Source organism: Salvelinus sp. IW2-2015, linkage group LG13 (assembly GCF_002910315.2).
Source record: "Salvelinus sp. IW2-2015 linkage group LG13, ASM291031v2, whole genome shotgun sequence".
In the NCBI taxonomy this organism is placed as follows: Eukaryota; Metazoa; Chordata; class Actinopteri; order Salmoniformes; family Salmonidae; genus Salvelinus; species Salvelinus sp. IW2-2015.
The window spans coordinates 888,258-912,121 of record NC_036853.1 but is presented as its reverse complement, the minus strand read 5'-3'; the positions used below and the strand labels follow the sequence as shown (position 1 = coordinate 912,121).

At 40.7% G+C, this 23,864-nt stretch overlaps 2 protein-coding genes across 2 annotated transcripts; both read left to right on the top strand.

Moving 5' to 3' along the window:
- The first annotated feature begins 255 nt into the window (after positions 1 to 255).
- Positions 256 to 3,044, top strand: LOC111971951 (A-kinase-interacting protein 1). The gene is made up of 5 exons (XM_023998742.2): positions 256 to 346; positions 633 to 787; positions 2,293 to 2,379; positions 2,460 to 2,570; positions 2,753 to 3,044. The coding sequence occupies exons 2-5, from the start codon at positions 650 to 652 to the stop codon at positions 2,894 to 2,896; spliced, it is 480 nt and encodes a 159-aa protein (XP_023854510.1). The 5' UTR covers positions 256 to 346; positions 633 to 649; the 3' UTR covers positions 2,897 to 3,044.
- A 6,436-nt stretch (positions 3,045 to 9,480) lies between these two features.
- On the top strand, positions 9,481 to 23,227 carry znf143b (zinc finger protein 143b). The gene is made up of 16 exons (XM_023998712.2): positions 9,481 to 9,560; positions 14,328 to 14,441; positions 14,819 to 14,902; positions 15,132 to 15,227; positions 15,480 to 15,560; positions 15,818 to 16,011; positions 16,439 to 16,501; positions 16,767 to 16,883; positions 17,061 to 17,136; positions 17,259 to 17,384; positions 18,309 to 18,488; positions 18,676 to 18,903; positions 19,217 to 19,362; positions 19,647 to 19,799; positions 20,319 to 20,465; positions 22,903 to 23,227. Exons 2-16 carry the CDS (start codon positions 14,336 to 14,338, stop codon positions 22,984 to 22,986), a joined length of 1,881 nt encoding a protein of 626 aa, XP_023854480.1. The 5' UTR covers positions 9,481 to 9,560; positions 14,328 to 14,335; the 3' UTR covers positions 22,987 to 23,227.
- The last annotated feature ends 637 nt before the right edge of the window (positions 23,228 to 23,864 follow it).

Sequence of the window (23,864 nt, the reverse complement as noted above, 5' to 3'; positions counted from 1 at the left end):
CGTAGTTTTTGTATTTGATGTCTCTGTTACATTACCAAAACAACCTAAAAGAGTCACTAATGGAAAAACTATTTTTAATCAAGACATGATTACATCCGGCAGTGTAAGTAACCATTTCACAGCACATTGATTCGGGCCATGAGCAATGCCCATTTTTGAATAGCAGATTTGAATTAATTAAATATTTTGACACTTACACCAGAATAAAGGATTAATTTGGTGAGAGACGGAGCGGGATCTAGTCATTCCAGATTATAAAGGCGGTGCCCTACACCGGAAATGTGACGACAATCTTAAAACAAGTTTAGTGCGCGCAAAAGTAATTTAAACAGGCGTAAGTTTTCTGGTAAGTAKCTTTCTGTGAATACATTGTTTCTCGTCCACACAAATTATTATGATTGGATGGGAATTCGTGTTCAACATATTCTCGAATTTAGGGATCTACTCGAGTGCTCACTGCCTGTTTTGCRTTGCTGCTCGTGCTCTGTCAAATCTGCGTGCACAAAGCAATGGAGATTGTGACGTCAGCGTTATGTTTACGTTATTCTACAATATGTTTCTTGTCATACGAGGGTTGTTTGCCGGTGGGTTGGGTACAGCAGAGATTTGACCCGCGGTGTTGTTTCCTATAGCGAGGCACGCCTGGCAGATGGAGTTATCCCTGCTCCGCTCCGCCAGACTCGGCCTAGAAGTACTGGAGAGAGCCTCGAGACGGAGTGTAGACTGGTCTAGTTCGAATCCGTATCCCAGTACAACACCAAAGGATGACAACGCCGTGAGTGAGGAGGTAGGCTTATGTGTAATTGAGTACAKTTACATGCACACTATTAATTCGATATTACATTTATTATGGCCGAGTATGGCGTTAGTCATGTAAACACCATACTATGTTTATCTTAATCGGCGTAAGGTCATAATCGAAGTAAGCATACGCAGATTGCACAGAAAACCAGGTATTTTAATCTTTCGAAATATTAGGACATCTCAACACTTTAGTCGGTGTTCCAGTCGTGAATATTTGATATGCGCATGTGCCAGCACCCTCACCGCAAACTTCCCCTTCTGTGCGAGTGGAGTGAGTTCACTGAAAGTATGCATTTTAAAAATGGTTCTCACATGCAAACTTTATTTGTCCGAACTCGGAATCAGATAGTCTTAGTAAATATAACATGGTCACTGTGGTAGAAGRTTTGTTTTGTTGGCGATTTTCTGCATTTATAAAAAGTCCCATCAGTAGCCTGATTTCAGATGTACCATGTATTGTATACAGATTTATTAGGGACGTCGTTATTCATGCAAAGTATGCATGGAAACGTTTTAAACGAACTATTATATTAATCTGATTATCCACAATAATTGTATTATTGCGCGCATGGAACCTTTATGTCAGCTATCTTGTTTTCTCTGGTTTCTTTGTACTATGTGAAGCACTGGGGCATTTTGGGAATTTATCTCATTTGTCTCATGCAATTGCTACATCAATTTTATGACTAATAAATGAAGGATATGTACCCCTTTGATTCTTGAAGAATATAATTTAAAGTTGCACTATGCAGAAATTGATCTGACCATTCCTGGTTGCTAAAACTAATTGTTTGCCTAATTTCAGTTTGTCACAAAATAAGCTGATATAGTGTAGAGAATCATTGTACCATCTAAACCGSTGTGAAATATATTTTCCATAACCCAAAATATTGTATTTTCAGCTGTTTGAAGCTGGTGTACAAAACATTTAAGAACGGGAAGCATAGAAATAGCGCACATAGAACATATCTACTGCTTCTTAGACTTGCTTTCAAGTAAAATGTTAGATCTATAACTCACATTTCTATTTTGAATTTGGCCGGGTTGCCCAAAAAGTTACATATTCCCACTTTATATGAGCTTAGTTCAACTGTTGTACCCTATCAGAACCCAAAATATATATTTATTTAACTAGGCAAGTCAGTTAACAACAAATTCCTATTTACAATGAAGGCTTATGAACAGTGGGTTAACTGCCTTGTTCAGGGGCAGAACGACAGATTTTGACCATGTCAGCTCGGGGATTCGATCTAACAACCTTTTGGTTACTGGCCCAATGCTCTAACCACTAGGCTACCTGCCGCCCCTTATAATATAAGTTTGTTTAACTCCAATGTTTGTAAACAAAGTAAATCTAAAACACTGTATAGACTCAACATGGTTAAACTATACATTTGGTAGCATCGGTGGTGAGTCCTTGCATCTATAGCTCTTTGTTATTGTTTCTACTGCTGATTGCCACTTTGATGTCCAACTGTCCATATTCAGGTTCAGGGAGACTCAGCCCACACAAGCCTGGATKATGCTTTTGAGACCATAGCTGAATTCATGGCACAGACAACATATCAATGCAAGGTATGTGCTCCAAACCAATTCTACTGCCCTTACTTTGTGCATGCTTTTGTCAGTGCTAGATAAATATGTTTGTATTACAGAACTTTTACATGTCGGAGACAGAGCCTATGGAAAATGAGAGAACCCATGTGTGTAGATACCATTCTCAATCTCACCAACACCCAGGGACCTCACTGCAGACCAGGAAACATGTGAGGCAAAGTTACAGCCTTTCAGTGCAACAAGCTGTCATAAAGCCATATTGTACATTTAGAATTGTAGGGCAGAGCCCATATATTCAAATGGGAAAGTCAACAAAAACATGCCATTTGAAATGGCATTTCTTGTCATACTCCTGTGGTTGAGATACTAAGCTATGCCTGTGTTTCTACAGGCACAGTCATCACCTGAGGATTTCCACATTGAGGTGTCTCCAGGTACCTATAAAATTACTGCAGGAACGCAGGACTCCCAGCAACAGACCCGGGTAGTACGGATTAATGCAGGAGAGAGCATGAACCTCACATTTCACCTCTAACCTCTCACCCCTGACCAATCCCCATGACCTTTCTGCTAACAATAACAAAACTGCCCAACCTGAATGTTTACGTACATATTTTCACGTCATACTATCGTTTTCTGTTGAAATGTYGCGTTAGAGTGATAGTGTTATTAATTTGCTGCTAAATGAGAAGCCATATTTTGATGATTGAATCATGATTTTATTTTTATATTCAATTTTGTATGTAAAATGTCTATCCAAACGCATCATGTAAAGATTTCTTTTTTTTTTGTTGTCATATCAGTATAATAAAGTATATATTTTATATCAATGATCATTTAGTTTATGGCACAGTTTTTCTTGTCAACTCAACAACTCTCAATCGAATGTTTAATACATATACTCCACAAGATTCATATCTGATAGACAAAACCTTAATATATAAACAGTTGTGACCGTGAGGTCTGGAGTCTGTCAGGCAAAACACACCCCTGATGGTCACGCTTCTCCTCTCACAACCAGGAAGTGGGTGAAACGCTGATTTTAATGTCAGGGTAGATCGTTTTCGTGGACTGGAATTTTTGGGTACTTTCCCTGACAAATCAACAGATGTAATCATATTTATGGTTGAACCATGCATGTTGTACTTAGTTTTGGTTTGTATAATCATCAGTTTTACATTACTGCATTTTCAGCATACAGCTCAAATCAAATTGTATTTTTCACATGCTTCATAAACAACCAGTGTAGACAAACAGTAAAATACTTACATATGGGTCCTTTTCCAACAATGCAGAGTAAAATAAAAAGTGACAAGGAATAAATACACAGTGAATAACAATGAGTCAAAAATAACATGGTGTATATCGGGTGTGGTGGTTTTTGTGTTGTATAAATAAAAGTCTAAGTGGGAAAAATGTAAAAAAATAACATGGATATATACAGGGAGTACCAGTACCGAGTTGATGTGCAGGGGTACGAGGTAGCTATTTACATATAGGTAGGAGTAGTGACTAGGCAACATTATAGATGTGCCCAGTATCAGGTTGTGCATAGTGAATCAGTCAGCAGTTTTAGCTGAGGGTACTCAATACCTGGCTGTCTGTGCTGGGGCTCTGGAAGGCTTCTCTAGTACTTCTAGGCGGGTCGGCCCTGTTCTGTCACCAGCTTGTCCAGGGGACAGAGCTCTGTGCTGGCCAACAGGTTGACAGCGCCTGCCTCCTCATCCTCCAACAGGGATGAAGAAGAGGTGGATGTATCATGTTCTACCTCTTTCGTGTCTTTGAGCTCTCCAACTGGAGGTCCACCTTCTTCTCTAGCCCCTCCCTCTCTGGCCCCTCCCTCTCAGACTACACAGGTGAGTAGGCAGAACCCTCAGTGGCCATGGCAGCATGATTGAACAATGGCATGGTCCTCCTGCTGATGGACAGCACTGTGGTGTGGACGCAGAGCAAATTGTCATGGCAGCGGAGGAATTCGCTGGAGCTCCCTGATGATCCGCTCATGCTGAGATGCAGGGAACCACACAGCTAGAGTCACTATGCACCTGCATCAGCCTCCCATTCCACAGCAGCACCTGGAGCCCCTTCCCACTGTCTGCTGCAGGGGCAGAGACAGAACTCAGCTTAGTGTGCAACATATAGTGACACACACTGGTCTTGTTTACAGTTCCTACTTTCCTCCATCGTACCTTTATGTGAGCCCATCAGCAGTAACTTTGAGCATTACTGAAATAAAAAGGGTGAAAGTTCTCAGTATGGCTGTGATGATACCAGTATCGAAATATTTTTCCTATGGCAAATTTGATGATTCACTGACAGGTATGGAAGGTGAGGTTGTATCTATGGGTCTAGAGATGATTCACACGAAGCAGACCTAACTATTCGGTCCTTTAAAAACCTGCTGTATGTAAAATATTGTGCTATAGCTTGGAAAATAAATGTGACTGGATAACAACATAATGATGTTTGTTTCCAACWTTAGGGCTGTTTTCCTAAAGAAGTTAATTCCGCTTCGTGTTTTGTTTCCGTTCCATTATAATAACCGGTATTGCGATAATGGTATTGTCCCAGCTCTATTTCTCAGATCCTGAGTCATTACCCTCACAGACAATATAATAGTCTAGCTGCTGACAAGAACACATCTCCAGAGATCCAACCTCGCCTTCTTTACCAGTAAGTTTCACGCCTCGATTGTTCAGCCTGCCTTGCAACAGGTTGGCTTCCAGCAACCTCCTCTCCATAATGTGGTGCGGCTGCTACAAAAAAAACATTTTTACATTTTAGCAGGCGTTCTTATCCAACTTACAGTAGTGAGTGCATACATTTACATACTTTTTTCTGTACTTGTCCCCCGTGGGAATCGACCAAAGAGTTAGGTCTGCTTCGTGTTTTCATTCTTTTTTTGAATATATATATATTGCGATACTGGTATTGTCACAACCCTAATTACTTTGCAATGCAGCATAATGTGACTTGCAGGCCTTATGTGGCCTGTAAACTATGAGTTTTAGGCCACTGTATTAGGGTAAAACTAGGCCCTCAAAATAAGGCCTTATGAAAAATGTATTCTATTGTCTTCAATAATTTAATTTGAATGACAACATATTCAGATATGATCTCATTTGGTGAAAATTAAAGAATGCAACAACCAACAAACATGGGTAGTTCTGGCAATTCTAAAATTCACTCGAAAGGCACCCTGGGAAATATGCAAATAAGGCGATTGAATTCCGGTCCTGGAGTGACAAAATGTTTCTGGTTTGTGATTTTTTTTATGGTTCTTTAGAGACTCTGAAGGTTCCCCTATGCTATCGCTCTCAAGAACCTTATTAGGTTCCAACTTGCACCTTTATTTTTAAGAGTGTAGATGCAAGTACAACACATGCATTTGTTCACTTTCACACACAGACCTTCACACTTACTGTAGCCTACGTGTATGCAAATTCAACTGTTACTATACTCAATCAGGAAACAGAGGAACACACAGGAATGGGCAAAAATTACAAAACACTATTACTAATTATTTTTAGGAKAATAAAATACTTTTTAATTGATTTAATTAAAATACATGTATTTTCAAATACAATGCATTCGGAAAGTTATATATTTTTTTATTTATATTTATCTGTTATTTTACCAGGTAAGTATTTAGAACCCTTGGCTTTTCCCCCAAAAAATGTACGTTACAGCCTTATTTTAAAATGGATAAAAAAAAAAAAAAAATCCTCATCAATCTAGATGTAACAGTATAGCTTCCGTCCCTCTCCTCGCCTCTACCTGGGCTCGAACCAGGGACCCTCTGCACACATCAACAACTGCCTCCCACGAAGCATCATTACCCATCGCGCCACAAAAGCTGCGGCCCTTGCAGAGCAAGGGGAACAACTACTTCAAGGTCTCAGAGCGAGTGACGTCACCGATTGAAGCACTATTAAATGCGCACCACCGCTAACTAGCTAGCCATTTCACATCGGTTACATACACACAGTACACCATAATGACAAAGTGAAAACAGGTTTGTAGAAATGTTAGCAAATGTATAAAAAAATTTAAAACAGAAATACCTAATTTACATAAGTATTCAGAACCTTTGCTATGAGACTCGAAATTGAGCTCAGGTGCATATTGTTTACATTCATCATCCTTGAGTTGTTTTCTACAACTTGATTGGTGTCCACCTGTGGTAAATTCAATTGATTGGACATGATTTGGAAAGGCACACACCTGTCTATATAAGGTCCCACAGTTGACAATGCATGTCAGAGCAAAGACCAAGCCATGAGGTCAAAGCAATTGTCCGTAAAGCACCGAGACAGGATTGTGTCGGCACAGATCTGGGGAAGGGTGCCAAAAAATGTATGCAGCATTGAATGTCCCCAAGCACACAGTGGCCWCTATCATTCATAAATAGAAGAAGTTTGGAACCACCAAGACTCTTCCTAGAGCTGTCTGCCCGGCCAAACTGAGCAATCGTGGGAGAAGGGCCTTGGTCAGGGAGGTGACCAAGAATCTAATGGTCATTGACAGAGCTCCAGAGTTCCTCTGTGGAGATGGGAGAACCTTCCAGAAGGATAACCATCTCTGCAACACTCCACCAATCAGGCCTTTATGGTAGAGTGGCCAGACGAAAGCCACTCCTCAGTAAAAGTCACATGACAGCCCGCTTGGAGTTTGCCAAAAGGCACCTAAAGGACTCTGACCATGAGAAACAAGATTCTCTGGTCTGATGAAACCAAGATTGAACTCTTTGGCCTGAATGACAAGAGTCACGTCTGGAATAAACCTGGCACAATCTGTACGGTAAAGCATGGTGGTGGCATCATCATGCTATGCAGGGGTTTGCAATTCCAGTCCTCGAGGGCTGGATTGGTGTCAGAGTTTTGCCCCAGCTAACACACCAGTCTCTAATAATTACCTAATCATGATCTTCAGTTTAGAATGTAATTTGATTAATCAGCTGTGTTGGCTAGGTTTGGAGAAAAAGTGTGATGCCAATCAGGCCCTCGAGGACTGGAGTTGCCCACCCCTGTATGGGGATGTTTTACAGAGGCAGGGACTGGGAGACTAGTCAGGCTTGAGGGAAAGATATACGGAGCAAAGTATAGAGATCATTGATGAAAACCTGCTCCAGAGCGCTAAGGACCTCAGACTGGGGCGAAGGTTCACCTTCCAACAGGACAACGACCCTAAGCGCACTGCCAAGACAACGCAGGAGTGGCTTCGGGACAAGTCTCTGAATGTCATTGAGTGCCCCAGCCAGAGCCCGGACTTGAACCCGATCTAACATCTCTGGAGAGACCTGAAAATAGCTGTGCAGCGACGCTTCCCATCCAACCTGACATAACTTGAGAGGATTTGCAGAGAAGAATGGGTGAAACTCCCTAAATACGGGTGTGCCAAGCTTGTAGCGTCATACCCAAGAAGACTCAAGGCTGTAATCGCTGAAAGGTGCTTCTACAAAGTACTGCGTAAAGGGTCTGAATACTTATGTGATATTTCAGTTGTTTTTTCTTTGTCATTATGGGGTATTGTGTGTAGATTGATGAGTGGGAAAAACAATTTAATCAATTTTAGAATAAGGCTGTAGCATAACAAAATATGGAAAAAGTCAAGGGGTCTGTAAACTTTTCAAATGCACTGTTTGTTTTGGAATGTTTGTTCAAATAGATGCAGGGTTTTTATTTCAGCTGTTCAGAAATAAGGCAGAGACATAGGCTACATCATCATGGTTCAGAATGATGAGAGCTTTTTAATCATGGAAATTCCCTCGGYGAAAAATTTTCAATGTTAAATTGACAAAACATGGAAAATATTCCATTGTCCTGTCAGGTCCACATCTTYACATGCGGGATTAAAACTTGACTTAATTTCTCTCGTGAATGATCTGATTTCTCTCTAAAGAAACCACAGGTTGGGCTCACAAAAAAACCTGACCTAAATGGAATTCAAGTAATTGGACCAACGTTGTTCAATTAGTTGTTTAATAACCRAAAAAGACGTTGGTTAGCTCAGCGTTAACAAAGATTATGGATATACTGACACTTAGCAGCAGCTATATTAGATAAAACGCATGCGCAGAAAATGATCCCGATCATTAGCTTTAAGGAAAAATACAATTTAAAAAATGTCTATTTTTCTAATTGATTTACAATATTATATAACATTTTATTGAACTAGGCAAGTCAGTTAAGAACAAATTCTTATTTACAATGATGGCCTAGGAACAGTGGGTTAACTGCTTTGTTCAGGGGCAGAGCGAAAGATTTTGACCTMGTCAGGTCWGGGATTCGATCTAGCAACCTTTCAGTTACTGGCACAACACTCTAACCACTAGGCTACCTGCCGCATCAAAGAAGTTTCTACAATATTTGTTATAATGTAACTTGTCTATAGCGTAATAAGACCCCCCACAAAAAATAAACTTAATCTGTGATATTTCTCTCACACACAAAATAAGTAACATTATATTTTCCTTAGAGGAGGACGAGGCGTGGGCGAAAACTCAGTTTCTGTAGCCACKGCCTAAAAATAGACTATATAAATTACAAATGATTGCTCACCCTTATATATCCAACTTATACGTTACCTTTTGTAGGGTAATTCTACTTCATTAAGTCAGATATACAATAAGCTTGCATAAAGGTCACGTTATCATGTCTGCATCAATACTCCGCCACCATGAGCTCAGTTCACTGCATTGCCCACATACCCCCATTTTTTTCCCACACAACCTTGTTTTCAACATGGATGCCCGAAATTTCACAGTAAATGTTGTTTACATGGAACATTTACAGACAAATTTGATCTCAGCTGTATGACATAAGACAGAAATKAGAAGGGCTCAGAACGATCTAGTTACATGTTACGTAAAATGCAAAGCGTCAACCGTTTTGTAACGTTAAAAAACAACATTTATAGTCAAACGCCACAAACAATACACATAATGGCGCCTGCTAGGGGCCCATGAACGTGTATAGTGAAAATATTACCTGAAATTGTGAAGGTTTAGCTGGTATGTGGCCAATGGGAAGACCACCATTAAGTTTTAGACAACCAATAGAATGGTGGTAATTCAATTGGGGTTGGTCTTTGTTGCAACGGCTTTTCTTTATACATGTTCCCGGGTGCAAATRCTCTCATAACGTTTCCTGCACTGATGCATGGTGGTCGAACGGAGGGATTGTTGGAAAATTGCGGAGGTTAGTATATAAATTGGTTTTTACCCAGTGTGCATTATTCCCACAGCCATCTCTGAGAAGAACTACAACAGGGACTGTAAATGAGGGACGGGAGAAACCTGCTTTACAATAAAATTGAATGTCAAAGAACAATCATTCTTAACATTAATTAGCTAGCCAATAGATTGTCTTGTTGCCTAAGTGTATTATCAGCTACGTGTGTAACCCACTATAGTGTTGCTATGAAACGACGAATTATTGTTAGGCTACACTGCTTGCTGTGTAACAGTCAATGTAGCCTATTGGGGAAACTCCAATTCAACAAATTTAGGCTAGGCTATCACTTGAGGAATTGCGGTTAGCAATTATGTATCGTTAACTCGTGTGCAGTCTTCTAACTCAGTTGTTCCCAACGTTTTAAGGTTACTGTACCACCAACTKAATTTCTCTGCCCGGAGTATTCCCTCATGTGCATTTTTACCAGTAGGCCTATGGACTCATGTCGAAGTACCCGCTGTGGATAGGCCAAACACCCTCAGTGGTCCTAGTACTGGTTGGGAAAAACGTTCCTAGTTCTCCTGCTCTGGCACGTGCCAGTTTAGAAGTTGCAACATTTGTAACAACGCGTCTGTCTTGCAAGTCATCTTACCAAATAAAGTTAGTGTATGTTGCCTAATAAATCAAACTTGTATACCAATACTTAATATACATAGCAATTCAAAGTCGTCTACGTTTTCTTTACAAGCCAGAATGCTGAATAAAATAAAATGTGCACTTACTCTGTTATAGGTTGTATGTGTGGTTGGTCTTTGAGACACATCCACAGTGAAGTATTGCTTACCTGACTTTTTAGATCACTGGTGTGTTGATTAATTCATTTTTTATATTTAATCTTTATTTAACTAGGTAAGTCAGTTAAGAGCAAATTCTGATTTGCAATGACAGCGAAACCCGGATGACGCTGGGCCAATTGTGCACCGCCCTATGGAACTCCCAATCACGGCTGGATGTGATACAGCCTAGATTCGAACCAGGGACTGTAGTGACGCCTCTTGCACTGAGATACAGTGCCTTAGACCACTGCGCCACTCAGGATACTGATAATTTATTGCCAGAGAGGGGTTGTTTACATAATAGGTTAAAATAATTAACTTGGCAGTTTAGGAGAACTAACGCAGTAGGTTAGGTGAATTAAATTAACATAAAGGGTTAGGCTTAGCTACCATGCTACAGTTGTCAACAACTGTTGTCCCTGATAAGACCACTAGATAGAGCGGTAGGCCTGCTCCATCTAACTACAACGGTAGAAACTAAAGTTCCATCTGTGGTGARAAATCATCAGTATCATAACACCGATACTGCCGTTGAACTTGATATCACCTGGTACATGTGCAAAACCATGTAAACACCTGCTTCCATCTTGTGCACATGCCTTTGGTCACAAGCAAACACATCTTTATTGCCACACACCGAGACCAGCGTTTTGAAGTTGGGTAAATAACACTTCCCTGGGGATATTTTGTCTAAAATGTCAACCAAGTGAAGGACCAACAACATGGATAATTGGTAGAGTAAGTTCAAATGAAGTGTATGCAACATTCTGACTTGTGAAGGGACTGTTTGGAATGTAACTTAAATGTGCGTGKCGTTGCATAACTTAAAGGCATCGTCATATTTTGTGTATACAGTGTCAATGGCTGTCGCTACATCTTTTCGCCCTAGATATTTTTTTGTATTTTATTTAACCTTTTATTTTAYCAGGGAGTCATACTGTGACCAAGGTCTCTTTTACAGATGAGCCCTGAATAGCAGAAAATACACACAATGTAAATACAAATGCAAGCAGAAAGAAAAACACTGTCATAAAAAAACAAACACATTCACAGTCTAGGACCGATAAGGAATGTTGACTGAATAATCTGCTTTCTAATATTTAGCGAGAGGCAGGACCTATTTCTATAGAAGAAGCCCATTTTTATTCTCAACTTCTTAACTAACTCATCAATATTATTTTTAAAAGACAGCATTTCATCTATCCATATGTCCAGATATTTCTAAGCAGGGACACGATCAATATGGACACCATCCAAAGTACATAAGCTTAAATCATCATAGTTATTTTTATGTGCTCTAGAGAACATATACTTAGTTTTACCTGCATTCAGTACTATTTTYAGGTCTATAAAGTTTTTCTGTAATACAATGAGGGCAGACTATAGAGCCTGGTCACCTGTGGGGGCAATAGCATACACAACAGTATCATCGGCATACAAGTGCAGGTTATTTTTTACAGACAAGTCGATATTGTTATTTAAGCAGTAAAAAGCACAGGACCCAGAATCGACACCAGTGGGACAYCTTTTGTAATATCCAGGAAACCTGATTTAACACCATCGATAGTTAGACCTCATTGTGTATCTGTCAAGTCATTTTGAAACCATTTACATGCAGCCTGGTCTAGGCCAAKTTTAGGACTGCCTTTGAATTTGCAGTGTGTGATCAACAGTATGAAAAGCCTTTGTGCTGTCCTTGTCATTGACTTGTMAATGTTGCCTTTTATCTGTACAGTTAACCACATTTATAACTAGGGATGCAGACTGATTTACATTTCAAAATAGGAAAGATCTTCGCTGAGAATTAATCAAAGATTCAAATATTTTACCTAAGCAAGAACATTTTAGGAGCAGAGTGATTTAATAATTATTTAGGTCACAAGGGTCACCACCTTTTGAAGGGGAGTACATGGGCCGCCTTCCAAACCTTRGGGATAGTACMAGATAYAATCGTTGGGTTGAAAATATGGGTTAATGATTCAGCAATCGGGGTGGCAGAGAGCTGCAGCAAAAATGGATCCAGCATATCAGCCCCAGTGSATCATTTTTTTAAATCATCAATCTTAAGCAAGGCATCTAGCACATAGTACACTGAACAAAAATATAAACGCAACATGTAAAGTGTYGGTCCCATGTTTCAGTAGCTGAAATAGAAGATCACAGAACTTTTACATACGCACAAAAAGCTTCTCTCTCATTCTGTGCACAAATTTGTTTATATCCCTGTTAGTGAGACCACTCTTTAAAATGTGCAGTTTTGTCACAACACAATGCCACAGATGTCTGCAGGAATGTCCACCAGAGCTGTTGCCAGAGAATTTAATGTTAGTGCCAGTAATAAACTGGTCTTGAACATCTCTACTAAGGGCATTATTTTTGGTACAAGTCATTCCTTAAGTTCTAGAACTTAGATGAATCTGGTGATGAACGGTGTGGCTGTTGAACACGTTGAGGAGACTAAATTACTTGGCGTTACCTAAGATTGTAAACTGTCATTGTCAAAACATATAGATTCAATGGTTGTAAAGACGGGGAAAGGCTCAGCTTTTTTTGACACCACACTCCACAAAGCAAGTCCTGCAGGCTTTATTTGTATCTTAATTATTGTCCAGTCATATGGTCAAGTGCTGCGAAGAAAGACCTAGTTATGCTGCAGCTGGCCCAGAACAGAGCCACACGTCTTGCTCTACATTGTAATCAGAGCGCTAATATTAAAACTATGCATGCCAGTCTCTCTTGGGTAAGAGTTGACGAAAGACTGCGTCACTTCTCGTTTTATAAGAAACATTAATGTGCTGGAAATTCCAAATTGTTTGCGTAGTCAACTTACACACAGCACTGACATACACACCCCACCAGACATGCCACCAGGGGTCTTTTCACAGAACAAATTCAAGGAAACGTACAGTAAGTATTATACAGAGCCATTATGGGGCGGCAGGGTAGCCTAGTGGTTAGAGCATTGGGCTGGCATTGCCCCAGCTGACAAGGTACAAATCTGTCGTTCTGCCCCTGAACAAGGCAGTTAACCCACTGTTCCTAGGCCGTTATTGAAAATAAGAATTTGTTCTTAACTGACTTGCCTAGTTACATAAATACAATTAGTGCAAGAAACTCCCATCTTATACAGTGCAAGGGAACAGCAAACCTGGTTTCAAAAAACAAMTAAAGCAACTCCTCACGGCACAATGCCTTTCCCCCATGTGAYCTACTTGTTGTGTCTATGTACTGACATGTATGTGTAACTGATAGATGCACACATACATGTTTTTCAATGTATGTAAATTGTAAAGTCTTTTAGAGTGTAATTTTTTGTTGTCATTGGAGTCGGCTAATGGAGATCCTAATGGGGATCATTGGAGTCGGCTAATGGGGATCCTAATGTATCAAATACAACATTTTTAATTTCTCTACCATAAGCCGCCTCCAATGTTGTTTTAGAGAATTTGGAAGTGCGTCTGACCAGCCTCACAACCGCAGACCACGTGTGTGGCGTTGTGTGGGCGAGCGGTTTGCTGAACGTAGTGCTCCATGTTGGGGTTATGGTATGGGCAGGCATTAGCTACGGACAATGAACACAACTGCATTTTTAAATAAGGCATTTTGAATGCAAAAAAAAAATACAGTGATGTGATTGTGAGGCCCCTTTTATGCACAAATTTAATTATTAAATTAAACTTGTATTTCATGATTTGAAACTGAATTGAGCATTGTATTGTTTTAAAATTCAATTTAATTGTAAATCCAAATTCAATATTTATATTCAGTTTCAACATGCTAGATATTTACATTTTTTATCTGTGTATCAAGTTTACAAAACTATAATTTCAAATTGACCAAAGTTTCATGTATTCAACTTCTCAGATTTTAAGTTTTCAAATTCATTTCTCTAAATTCAGAACCAGAGACAACCTCTTGAATCATGTATTTTTTTTGTCCTGTTTTGTTTGACTAGGTTGAGACATGCTCTTGKCTCAGATAAACCGTGACTCCCAGGGGATGGCAGAGTTCCAGGATGCAGACGGCCAGCAGRTGACCCTCTGTCTGGCCGAGGCAGTGACCTTGGCAGGTGAGCTCCCTCGGGGTCCTAACCCAACACAGGGGAGGTCAAAGGGTCATCCAATTACTAATGGGAAGTGGTCAGAGAATAGAATTAGATGTGTGTATTACAGTTCAGAGTAAAATACTACAGCAAGCTTGGTACTTTGTTTATATCCCAAGACTGGGTTAGGCAAATAGCTTTCATATTACCACAGTATAACTACTATGTGTATCAACACTGTCATTACACTATATCAACATATGTAGATGGGTTTTAGAAGTCAACGTGGGACCTAATTAAAGTACATACTGCCTAATAGAAAAAGTGCACCACCACAATTGTTATCGTGTCTCGACCAGCTCTTAGTTGAGTACGTTGATACTGACTGTTATGATCCTATATAGACGGCGATCATATGGACACAGTGAGTCTACAGGCGGTAACCCTTGCCGACGGCTCCACAGCATACATACAGCATGACCCCAAAGGTAAGCGTGCATCACTCTCTCATGTCATTATCAGTGAGGTGAGAGAAAAGCAAAAATGTCCACATTTGCCTCATGTTTTCTCTACGTACAAATGCAAGGTCTTATCCTCTATGGTTAAGGGAAGGGAGTAMGCTAATCCTAGATCTGTGCTTAGCAGGGGCTTCTGAGACAAGTATGTTGTGGCTCAGTGACAGCTCTGATTAGAGTTCARTCTAATTGAGAGGAGTAGTTTCCTTTTCAGATGGACAGCTAATGGACGGACAGGTCATCCAACTGGAGGATGGGTCTGCTGCATACGTCCAGCATATGTCCATGCCAAAATCAGGTAAAGGATATGAACCAGACTCTTACATGTACTTTTACCTGCATTGTTGGGAAGGGCCCGTGAGTAACCATTTCACTGTTAGTCTACACCTGTTATTTACGAAGCATGTGAAAATAAACATTTGATTTTGACCTGTGTTTCTCAGGCATAACCTGGATAACGTCTTTGTTTTTTTGTTTTGTTTCGGTGACAGACGTTTGTGTATAATGCATTTCTAGAGACTACCATGTGTATTGCATGTTTATTTTTTAGGAGGAGACAGTTTGCAACTTGAAGATGGACAGGCTGTCCAGCTAGAAGATGGAACAACAGCCTACATTCATGCACCCAAAGGTAAATGTTGTTCATCAAGGAAGTAGGCCAGATTCTGTCTGGTCTCTTTCATCTCTTGGATTGGCATTAGGTTTAGGTATAATTATTTATCATTAGYAATAGGATAGAAGTGCCACCTTTATCTTTGTTAGGCCATGTGATATTWTTTGCCTCAAATTCAATCTCGGGTGTACAAGAATACCTAGAGGAGTAGTGACTAGGGGCCACATTGGTCATCACATTGGTCACGTTTAACCTTTCTCCTGATACCTCCTCAGAGACATATGAACAGAGTAGCTTACAGGCGGTGCAGTTGGAGGACGGCAGCACGGCGTACATCCAGCACACGGTGCACATGCCACAGTCCAACACCATCCTGGCCATTCAGGCCGACGGCACCATCTCCGACCTGCAGACAGACGGGGGCATAGACCCTGAGACCATCAGTGTGCTGGAGCAGTACACCACCAAGGTAGTGTGATATCTAAACCCAGAGCCATAGAGGGAAGTATAGATTTATTCATATAGACATGGATACTAAACATGTCACCTCTGATTTGCTCTGCAACATGGTCATGAAAAGACTGGGTTGAGAAAGTATTTGTTTCCTTCCCTTATTTCTGCACACTTTAAAGCTGGGTTGGAGTGGAGAATGTTCCATGTTACTATAGGGCAGGGGTACCCAACTCTACCCTACGAGGTCCAGAGTCTGCTGGTTTTCTGTTTCTACCTGATAATTAATTGCACGCACCTGGTATCCCAGGTCTAAGTCAGTGGAACTGGCTTCGTGGTCCAGAGTAGAGTTTGAGGACTCAAGGTTATGTGCTGCAGTATTGCTGTGAAGAGAGTCTCATTCAGAAGCACTATATGATGATGCATTTAATTTGCTTGTTCGCCAGGTGGAGAATTTAGAGAGTGGGCTGTTCGGCCGAGAGGAGWCTGATAATGGCATCCACATGCAGGTACTGTCACTCTGCTGGATAATGTTCATTAGAGCAGGGTTTTTCAACCCTCGCACACAGATGTTTCCCATTTTTGTTTTAACCCTAAACTGGCACGCAACAAAGAACTTTTAAAAACATTTTGCAATGGAGAACAAAAAGGTATGTATCTTACTCCACAAGTCCAGGTAGATCCTCTGTGTTTTAGTACGGTCTCTTCCGTTTGGTGGCTAATGAACAAGACCCTGGTTTGTCATGAGGACCTAATGTCTCCTCTTCTCTTCAGATTGTTCTCCAGGGTCAAGAGGGTAGGACAGGAAGGGTTTCACACGTAGGGGAGAAGTCCTTCCACTGTGACCACGAGGGCTGTGGGAAACTCTTCACCACTGCTCACCATCTAAAGGCAAGGCCCTGTGTTTGTTTGTCTCAATACCATTCTCCTCTCTATGTCAAATATTTTGTCTAATGACAGTTTTATACTTTGTTCTTCTTACTTCTAATAAAAGCTAGAGTATTTTGTGTGTGTGTGTAGTTTGTTTTTACTGTTGCTGTAATATAGCTTTGTTTGTGTTTCCCACAGGTACACGAGAGATGCCACACTGGAGATAAGCCATATATCTGTGACCACATTGGCTGTGGGAAGAAGTTTGCTACAGGTAGCAAGCTACTGTGAGGGCTTTAACTCTTCTCATGGGTCATACAACCTTGCTGATTTCTTCTTTGTGTTTAAATTGTCTCTAGACTAAAGTTGTTTGGCACCTTGTTTGGTCCTCTTCAGGGTATGGGCTGAAGAGTCACTCGCGTACACACACCGGGGAAAAGCCTTACCGCTGCCAGGAGATCAACTGCCAGAAGTCTTTCAAAACATCCGGAGACCTACAGAAGCACACACGGACACACACAGGTACAATACACTCCTGGTAGAAATGCACAGGTACAATACACTCCTGGTAGAAATGCACAGGTACAATACACTCCCGGTAGAAATGCACAGGTACAATACACTCCCGGTAGAAACGCACTGGTACAATACACTCCCGGTAGAAACGCACTGGTACAATACACTCCCGGTAGAAACGCACTGGTACAATACACTCCTGGTAGAAATGCACAGGTACAATACACTCCCGGTAGAAACGACTGGTACATACCTCCGGTAGAAACGCACTGGTACAATACACTCCTGGTAGAAATCGCACGGGTACAATACACTCCGGTAGAAATGCACTGGTACAATACACTCCCGGTAGAAACGCACTGATACAATACACTCCCGGTAGAAATGCACTGGTACAATACACCCCGGTAGAAATGCACTGGTACAATACACTCCCGGTAGAAACGCACTGGTACAATACACTCCCGGTAGAAACGCACTGGTACAATACACTCCGTAGAAACGCACTGGTACAATACACTCCCGGTAGAATGCACTGGTACAATACAACTCCCGCGTAAAATGCACTGGTACAATACACTCCCGGTAGAAATGCACTGGTACAATACACTCCCGGTAGAAACGCACTGGTACAATACACTCCTGGTAGAAATGCACTGGTACAATACACTCCCGGTAGAAACGCACTGGTACAATACACTCCCGGTAGAAACGCACTGGTACAAGGAAGAGGATGGGTTCCACTTATTCTTCCACCTATTGAGTTTTCTTTGTCATGGTCTCCTCTGCCTTGTGTTGGGGTCAGGTTGCTATTTTCAATATAGGCCATTGATAGATCTCAGGTTTCTCACTCTCGAACCCCCATTATGTCGAAGGTACATTCTGAGACGTAGTCTTACTCTCATTTGTCCTGCCTTGTGTTGTTTTCAGGAGAGAAGCCATTCAAATGTCCTGTTGAGGGCTGCGGACGGTCGTTCACTACCTCCAACATCCGCAAGGTTCACATCCGCACGCACACCGGAGAGCGGCCGTACTACTGCGCTGAGCCCAGCTGCGGGCGATCCTTCGCCAGCGCCACCAACTACAAGAACCACATGAGGATTCATACAGGCATGTACCAAAATACTAGACTTCTTCTTTACATGTTATTTACATGGCCATATAGGAAGGAGCTGTCTGATGGAGGCTTTTTGGACCAAAATGTCATGTTCTTTTTTTGAAGCAATCACAATATACCTTGACTGAGTGTTATCATTGGGCAAAGAAATAAATGTGTTGTACCTGTCCATGTGTCCAGGAGAGAAACCTTACGTGTGCACCGTGCCAGGGTGTGATAAGCGATTCACGGAGTACTCCAGCCTGTACAAGCACCATGTGGTCCACACGCCCTGCAAGCCCTACAACTGCAACTACTGTGGGAAGACCTACAAACAGATCTCCACCCTGGCCATGCACAAGCGCACAGCGCACAACGACACGGAGCCCATCGAAGAGGAGCAGCAGGCCTACTTTGAGCAACCCACAGGTCAGTGTTTGTGTGTACGCCTGTGCACATAAACGAGAGGGAAAAGTAATACTGCACTCTATACTCAGCTGTGACGTWTAGTAGACAGAATAGCAGTTTACCTCTATTTCTAAAGGAATGGCGAATGATGAAATCATTGAGTTCTTAAATTATGTTGAATACTGACAAATTGCAGTGATTGCTTGGATACGGAGATGACTTTCATTGGCCCTCATTCAATCTCAGATGACCTGTCATCAACACGTTAAACCTGACCTTATTCRTTTATTCTGTGGTTTTCAAAGCTTGACCCTGTTTTCCCTGTCTGATTCAGATGCCATTGATGATCCCGAGGTCACCTACACATCTGTAGTGGAGGTGGAGGACTCCTTGTCGGAACAGGTGTCTGTGGGGACCCCAGAGGTTCTAGGGCAACAGCACCAAGTGTCTCTAGTCACACAGGATGGAACAACACAGCAGGTAAGCATCCATGTCACACATCAGTGTTTCCCCTACTATTGGCTCACCTTCTCTCCCTTGCATATGTATGGATTTTATATTATTCTTTGCWTTTCATGTCTTTTCGCTGTAAAGAATGATCTTTAAACTTAAATAATGCATTGCTGGGGTGCGTAACAGGAACTGTTCTTCAAGAACTCTTTTATAGAGGAAATGAAGAAACACCATTCGTACATGTATGTTGATGAGTGACTGTTGTGACGGTTGGAGTAGTTAGAAAACGAGCTGATGTTGTTATACTTCAGGTCAGTATCTCCGAGGCGGATTTGCAAGCGATGGGCGGTACAATTACCATGGTAACACAAGAAGGTACCACCATCACCATCCCAGCCCATGAGCTGATGTCACAAGGGCATCATTCTGTCACCATGGTGACAGCGGATGGCACAGAGGGACAGGTATCTATCAATTATTAAAGAATGTTTAGTTATMATTTTTTTAACGTAAAGTTGGGTGTGTTCTTTTTTAAATAATATATTCTGGGTTGCTGCCCATCTGCACTACTGCCAATGTCCATTCTATGTACTAGGAAAAGACAGAAATATATGTACCTAAGATTTTTTTCTGGGTAGATGTTGGTGAACCAAGTATACCTTCAGCAAAAAGAAAATAAAGATTCCACACACTCCCAATACATGTGGGATTTTTTTATTAATTTTTTTATTTCAAACGTTATTTTATATTTTCAAAACATGAGTGACCAACAACAAAACATACTACAGCACAATTACATGTAATCTAYAATATTTACAATAATAAACACACAAAATACAGGATTTATTTTGATTTTAAGGGACAAAATGTTTCCAGGCCTAATCAATCCCACTTCGGAGCAAAGTCTTTCTGTCCTTGATTTTTGAATTCTATATTTTATACTCTGTATTCTCTATTTCAAACRTTATTTCTGTCCTCTGCAGGTGCAAATTATGACCCCAGATATGACCATGTTCCAGACAGTGGAGGAGGTGGATTTTATCCAGGAACAGGAGCACCAGGTGGTGTCTTCAAGCCCTCACCCGGTTACCCTATTGGCTACTTCCAATGGCACTCACATCGCTGTACAGGTATGCCATAATGAGCAGCCTATGGATGTTAGTTAGGCTGCGTTKACACAGTTACCCCAATTCTAGTGTATTGGCAAATCTGATACCTAGGTCTATCTGATATTTTCCCCAATGTGTAAATGGAAAAAACAACATAGAATCTGATCTTTAGGCTGCGTTTACACAGGAAGCCCAATTCTGAACCTTTGGCCAATTATTGGCAAAAGAGCTTATCTGATTGGTCAAAARACCAATTAGTGGAAAAAGATCAGAATTGGGCTGCCTGTGTACATACATTTGTATTTGAATCTCAATCCTGATACAATTCTGATGCTTCAAATGTGACCTCAGTCTGGATGCATATATATATATTTTTCACATGACCTGCTGTTACCATGACAACCACCACAAAATTTAAAGGAGCAGTGACAGGAAATTAGCGTTGCATCTTTGCTCAGTTTGAGAGGCTACATCAGTGTGAATACGCAAATCGAATATAGGTCACATGTAAAACTGAGTGTCAGTCAGAATATAACCTGAATTGGGTTCTTCAGATGGCTGTGTAAACACAGCCTTGGTGAACATGTTACCTAGCTACTTGGTTTGGGAGATGGAAGGCAACACCACAGATGTTTCACAGGATGTATAAACCTGAAGCATACGATTGGCATTTCCACTCACTACCAATATGGTGACGATGGGAAGCCCAGTGGCCGGCGAAGGGAGAAAATTGAGCGAGATGGATTTTGGCTGACATTCTGCAAATKTTCTCATCCATTAAACATTTGATCTCAATACAGTGTTCTGTTCCCAAAACTACAATCTGTTAGAGTGGACAAAGTTTTAAAAAAAATTAGTCTTTACCTTTTGACAAAGTAAAAAAATAAATAMAAATGATTAGTTTGAGTACAAGGGGGAATTGAGTAATTGCACTGTGTGGACTTCAGAATAGGTGTTACGTAATGGATATATACATGTACATGCTAGAACTCACCAATAGAATCTCTCTAGCTTGGCTCTGCCCACAATTATTAATTTGCTTCCATTGGAAGACCACAGCCTGTAGTTATCTTGGGTTAGTTATACAATTCTTTGGTTCTCACATTACCTGATGTTGCAGGTAGAAATTGAATATATATATATATATATATATATATATGAGAGAGAGAGGAGATTCCATGTGGAAAAGGGGACATCGCCTGCTCTATTCATTCAGTATCCGTCTTGAATTATGTGTTCTGTTTGACTGTTCCCTGTAGTTTTGCCGGATGAGAACACATTGAACTGATATTTCTGCCGTTGATGATACTCACATGAGTTTCAGAACAAACAGAGTAATCAGCAAAGATTAAACCTGAGCTATTTGCCATTGGCTAATCCCTCCCCACCCAACCTCTGTGTTTTGCTGTTTAAACGCTCAGGTGAACTTGATGGGTAGGTGGGGTTGGATTGGGGTTTAGCAGGAGCTGTGTGCCAAGGGTTGTGGTGGCCACTCTCCATTTCTGGTGCTGACCTAACTGTCTTACTGAAAGGAGGCCTATAGTCACATGATGTGTGGACTGTGGTTTCTATGCAATCGAGGTCCAGTGGACAGCTGCCTCTAGCCCTGTGGCCCACTACTGCGTAGGCTGATCCCACAGAGTGGCTTGTTGCTTACCAGGATGTGTCCCAAATGGCACCCTGTTCACTATATAGTGCACTTCTTTTAGCAGGGCTCTGGTCAAAAGTAGTGCAACATATGAGGGGTRAAGTGTGCCATTTGGGACATGTATTTCCTGCTACTCCAGGAAACACCTAGAATTGACATGATTTACTACATTCTGAATCTTATCACAAGGTACAGAAGGAAGCCAGTCCCCCTGGCGAAGTGTTTCTTTCCACTTGTACCCTCCAGGCTCTACCCAGTATCTGTTTTGGGTCATTGAATAAAATGTCAACATTGATATGTAGTAAACTAAATGAATTGCAACAGTAAACTTTGTCACACAAATGTTTGTTTTTATATAAAACACCTGTTAGGTTAATAATAATAAACATTTGTTGTGAGAAATTAGACTRAAATCATGTAGCCAGTAAGTCAATAACAGTTAATCATTCAGAAGCTCAAAGCTCCCTAGGACTAATATCACTTCAGTGCTACAAGGTGTTAAATTTGCAAGCCATTGTTCTGCATGAGGGAGTTCTGTAATAGCCAAAGTGGGCAGATACATTTCCTGGCTTGTTAACCCATTGATTGCTTCGATCTGCCCTCTTGTCATGCTAATAAAAATGCAAACACTCTCTAATCCTTCTGTGGTATAACACCCTGTCAAAGTCGTTAATCACACAAAAGAGCAATAATACTGATGAGGAGATGGTAGTGGGTTTGAGTGGTAGGGAGATTAATGGATTCAACTTGTGCTAAATATAAGTTATAATTTCATTTGTAATAACATATGGTGTTTTTTGTTGTTTTTAGCTCAGTGATCAACCATCATTGGAAGAAGCCATCAGAATAGCGTCGCGAATACAGCAAGGCGAGACCACCGGATTGGACGATTAACTCCACAATTAACTAATAGCAAAAAATAAATTGTGTCTAAACTATTTTCTAGATTCTACAATAATGGTGTGTGTGTATGTATATATATATATATATATATATGTTTTGATAACTGGAGTCCTATGTGGATTTAATGTGCTCCTTCAGCCATTGGTGAGGACAGGATTATTTCTATTGTGCAACTGCAATGTACAGCTAACTCATTTTTTTTTAATGTAATAAAAAGATTGATCACACAATATACTGTGTACATAAAGTTTGTTTGGGGAACAGAAAGACCGAACATCATGAACCCCGTAGTCCCATTACCTTACGGTTGTATTGAGACATGCATAGAACTACCACAATTAGTTAAATGTTGTGGACACAATCTTGAGACGGATCATAAAAATATATATATAATATATATTTTTATGATCTATAATATTTTAGCTTGCTGATTTATTGAAATTAATGCTTGAAAGCCTATGGCAACAAGGTGTGTATGAGAATATTAMATTAAGATGCAGAGCTATATCTAAACTGAAAAATGCCATCTTTAATGCCAAACATGGGTCATATAAAACTTGAAAGGTAGATCAGTTCCAATAATGTATGATTATTCATGCTAATAGCCTATTGCATGCAGATCCATATGTATATGGACAATTGTATGTCTACGATCAGTTCATAATGGCCTGGTATTAAACTTAATTCATTTCAGAAATTATTTTTAAAAAACTTCGGCCTTGAAAAATACTTGTTAAGCGGGTTTTTAATTTGATTGCTTCGCTAGGAACTTGATGAAAGATGATTATTCGCGCCAAATTGACGTTTCATAAAAGAGAATGTAAATGACGTAGCACCTACTGGAACGCCTATCTTTTAAACGCGCATGG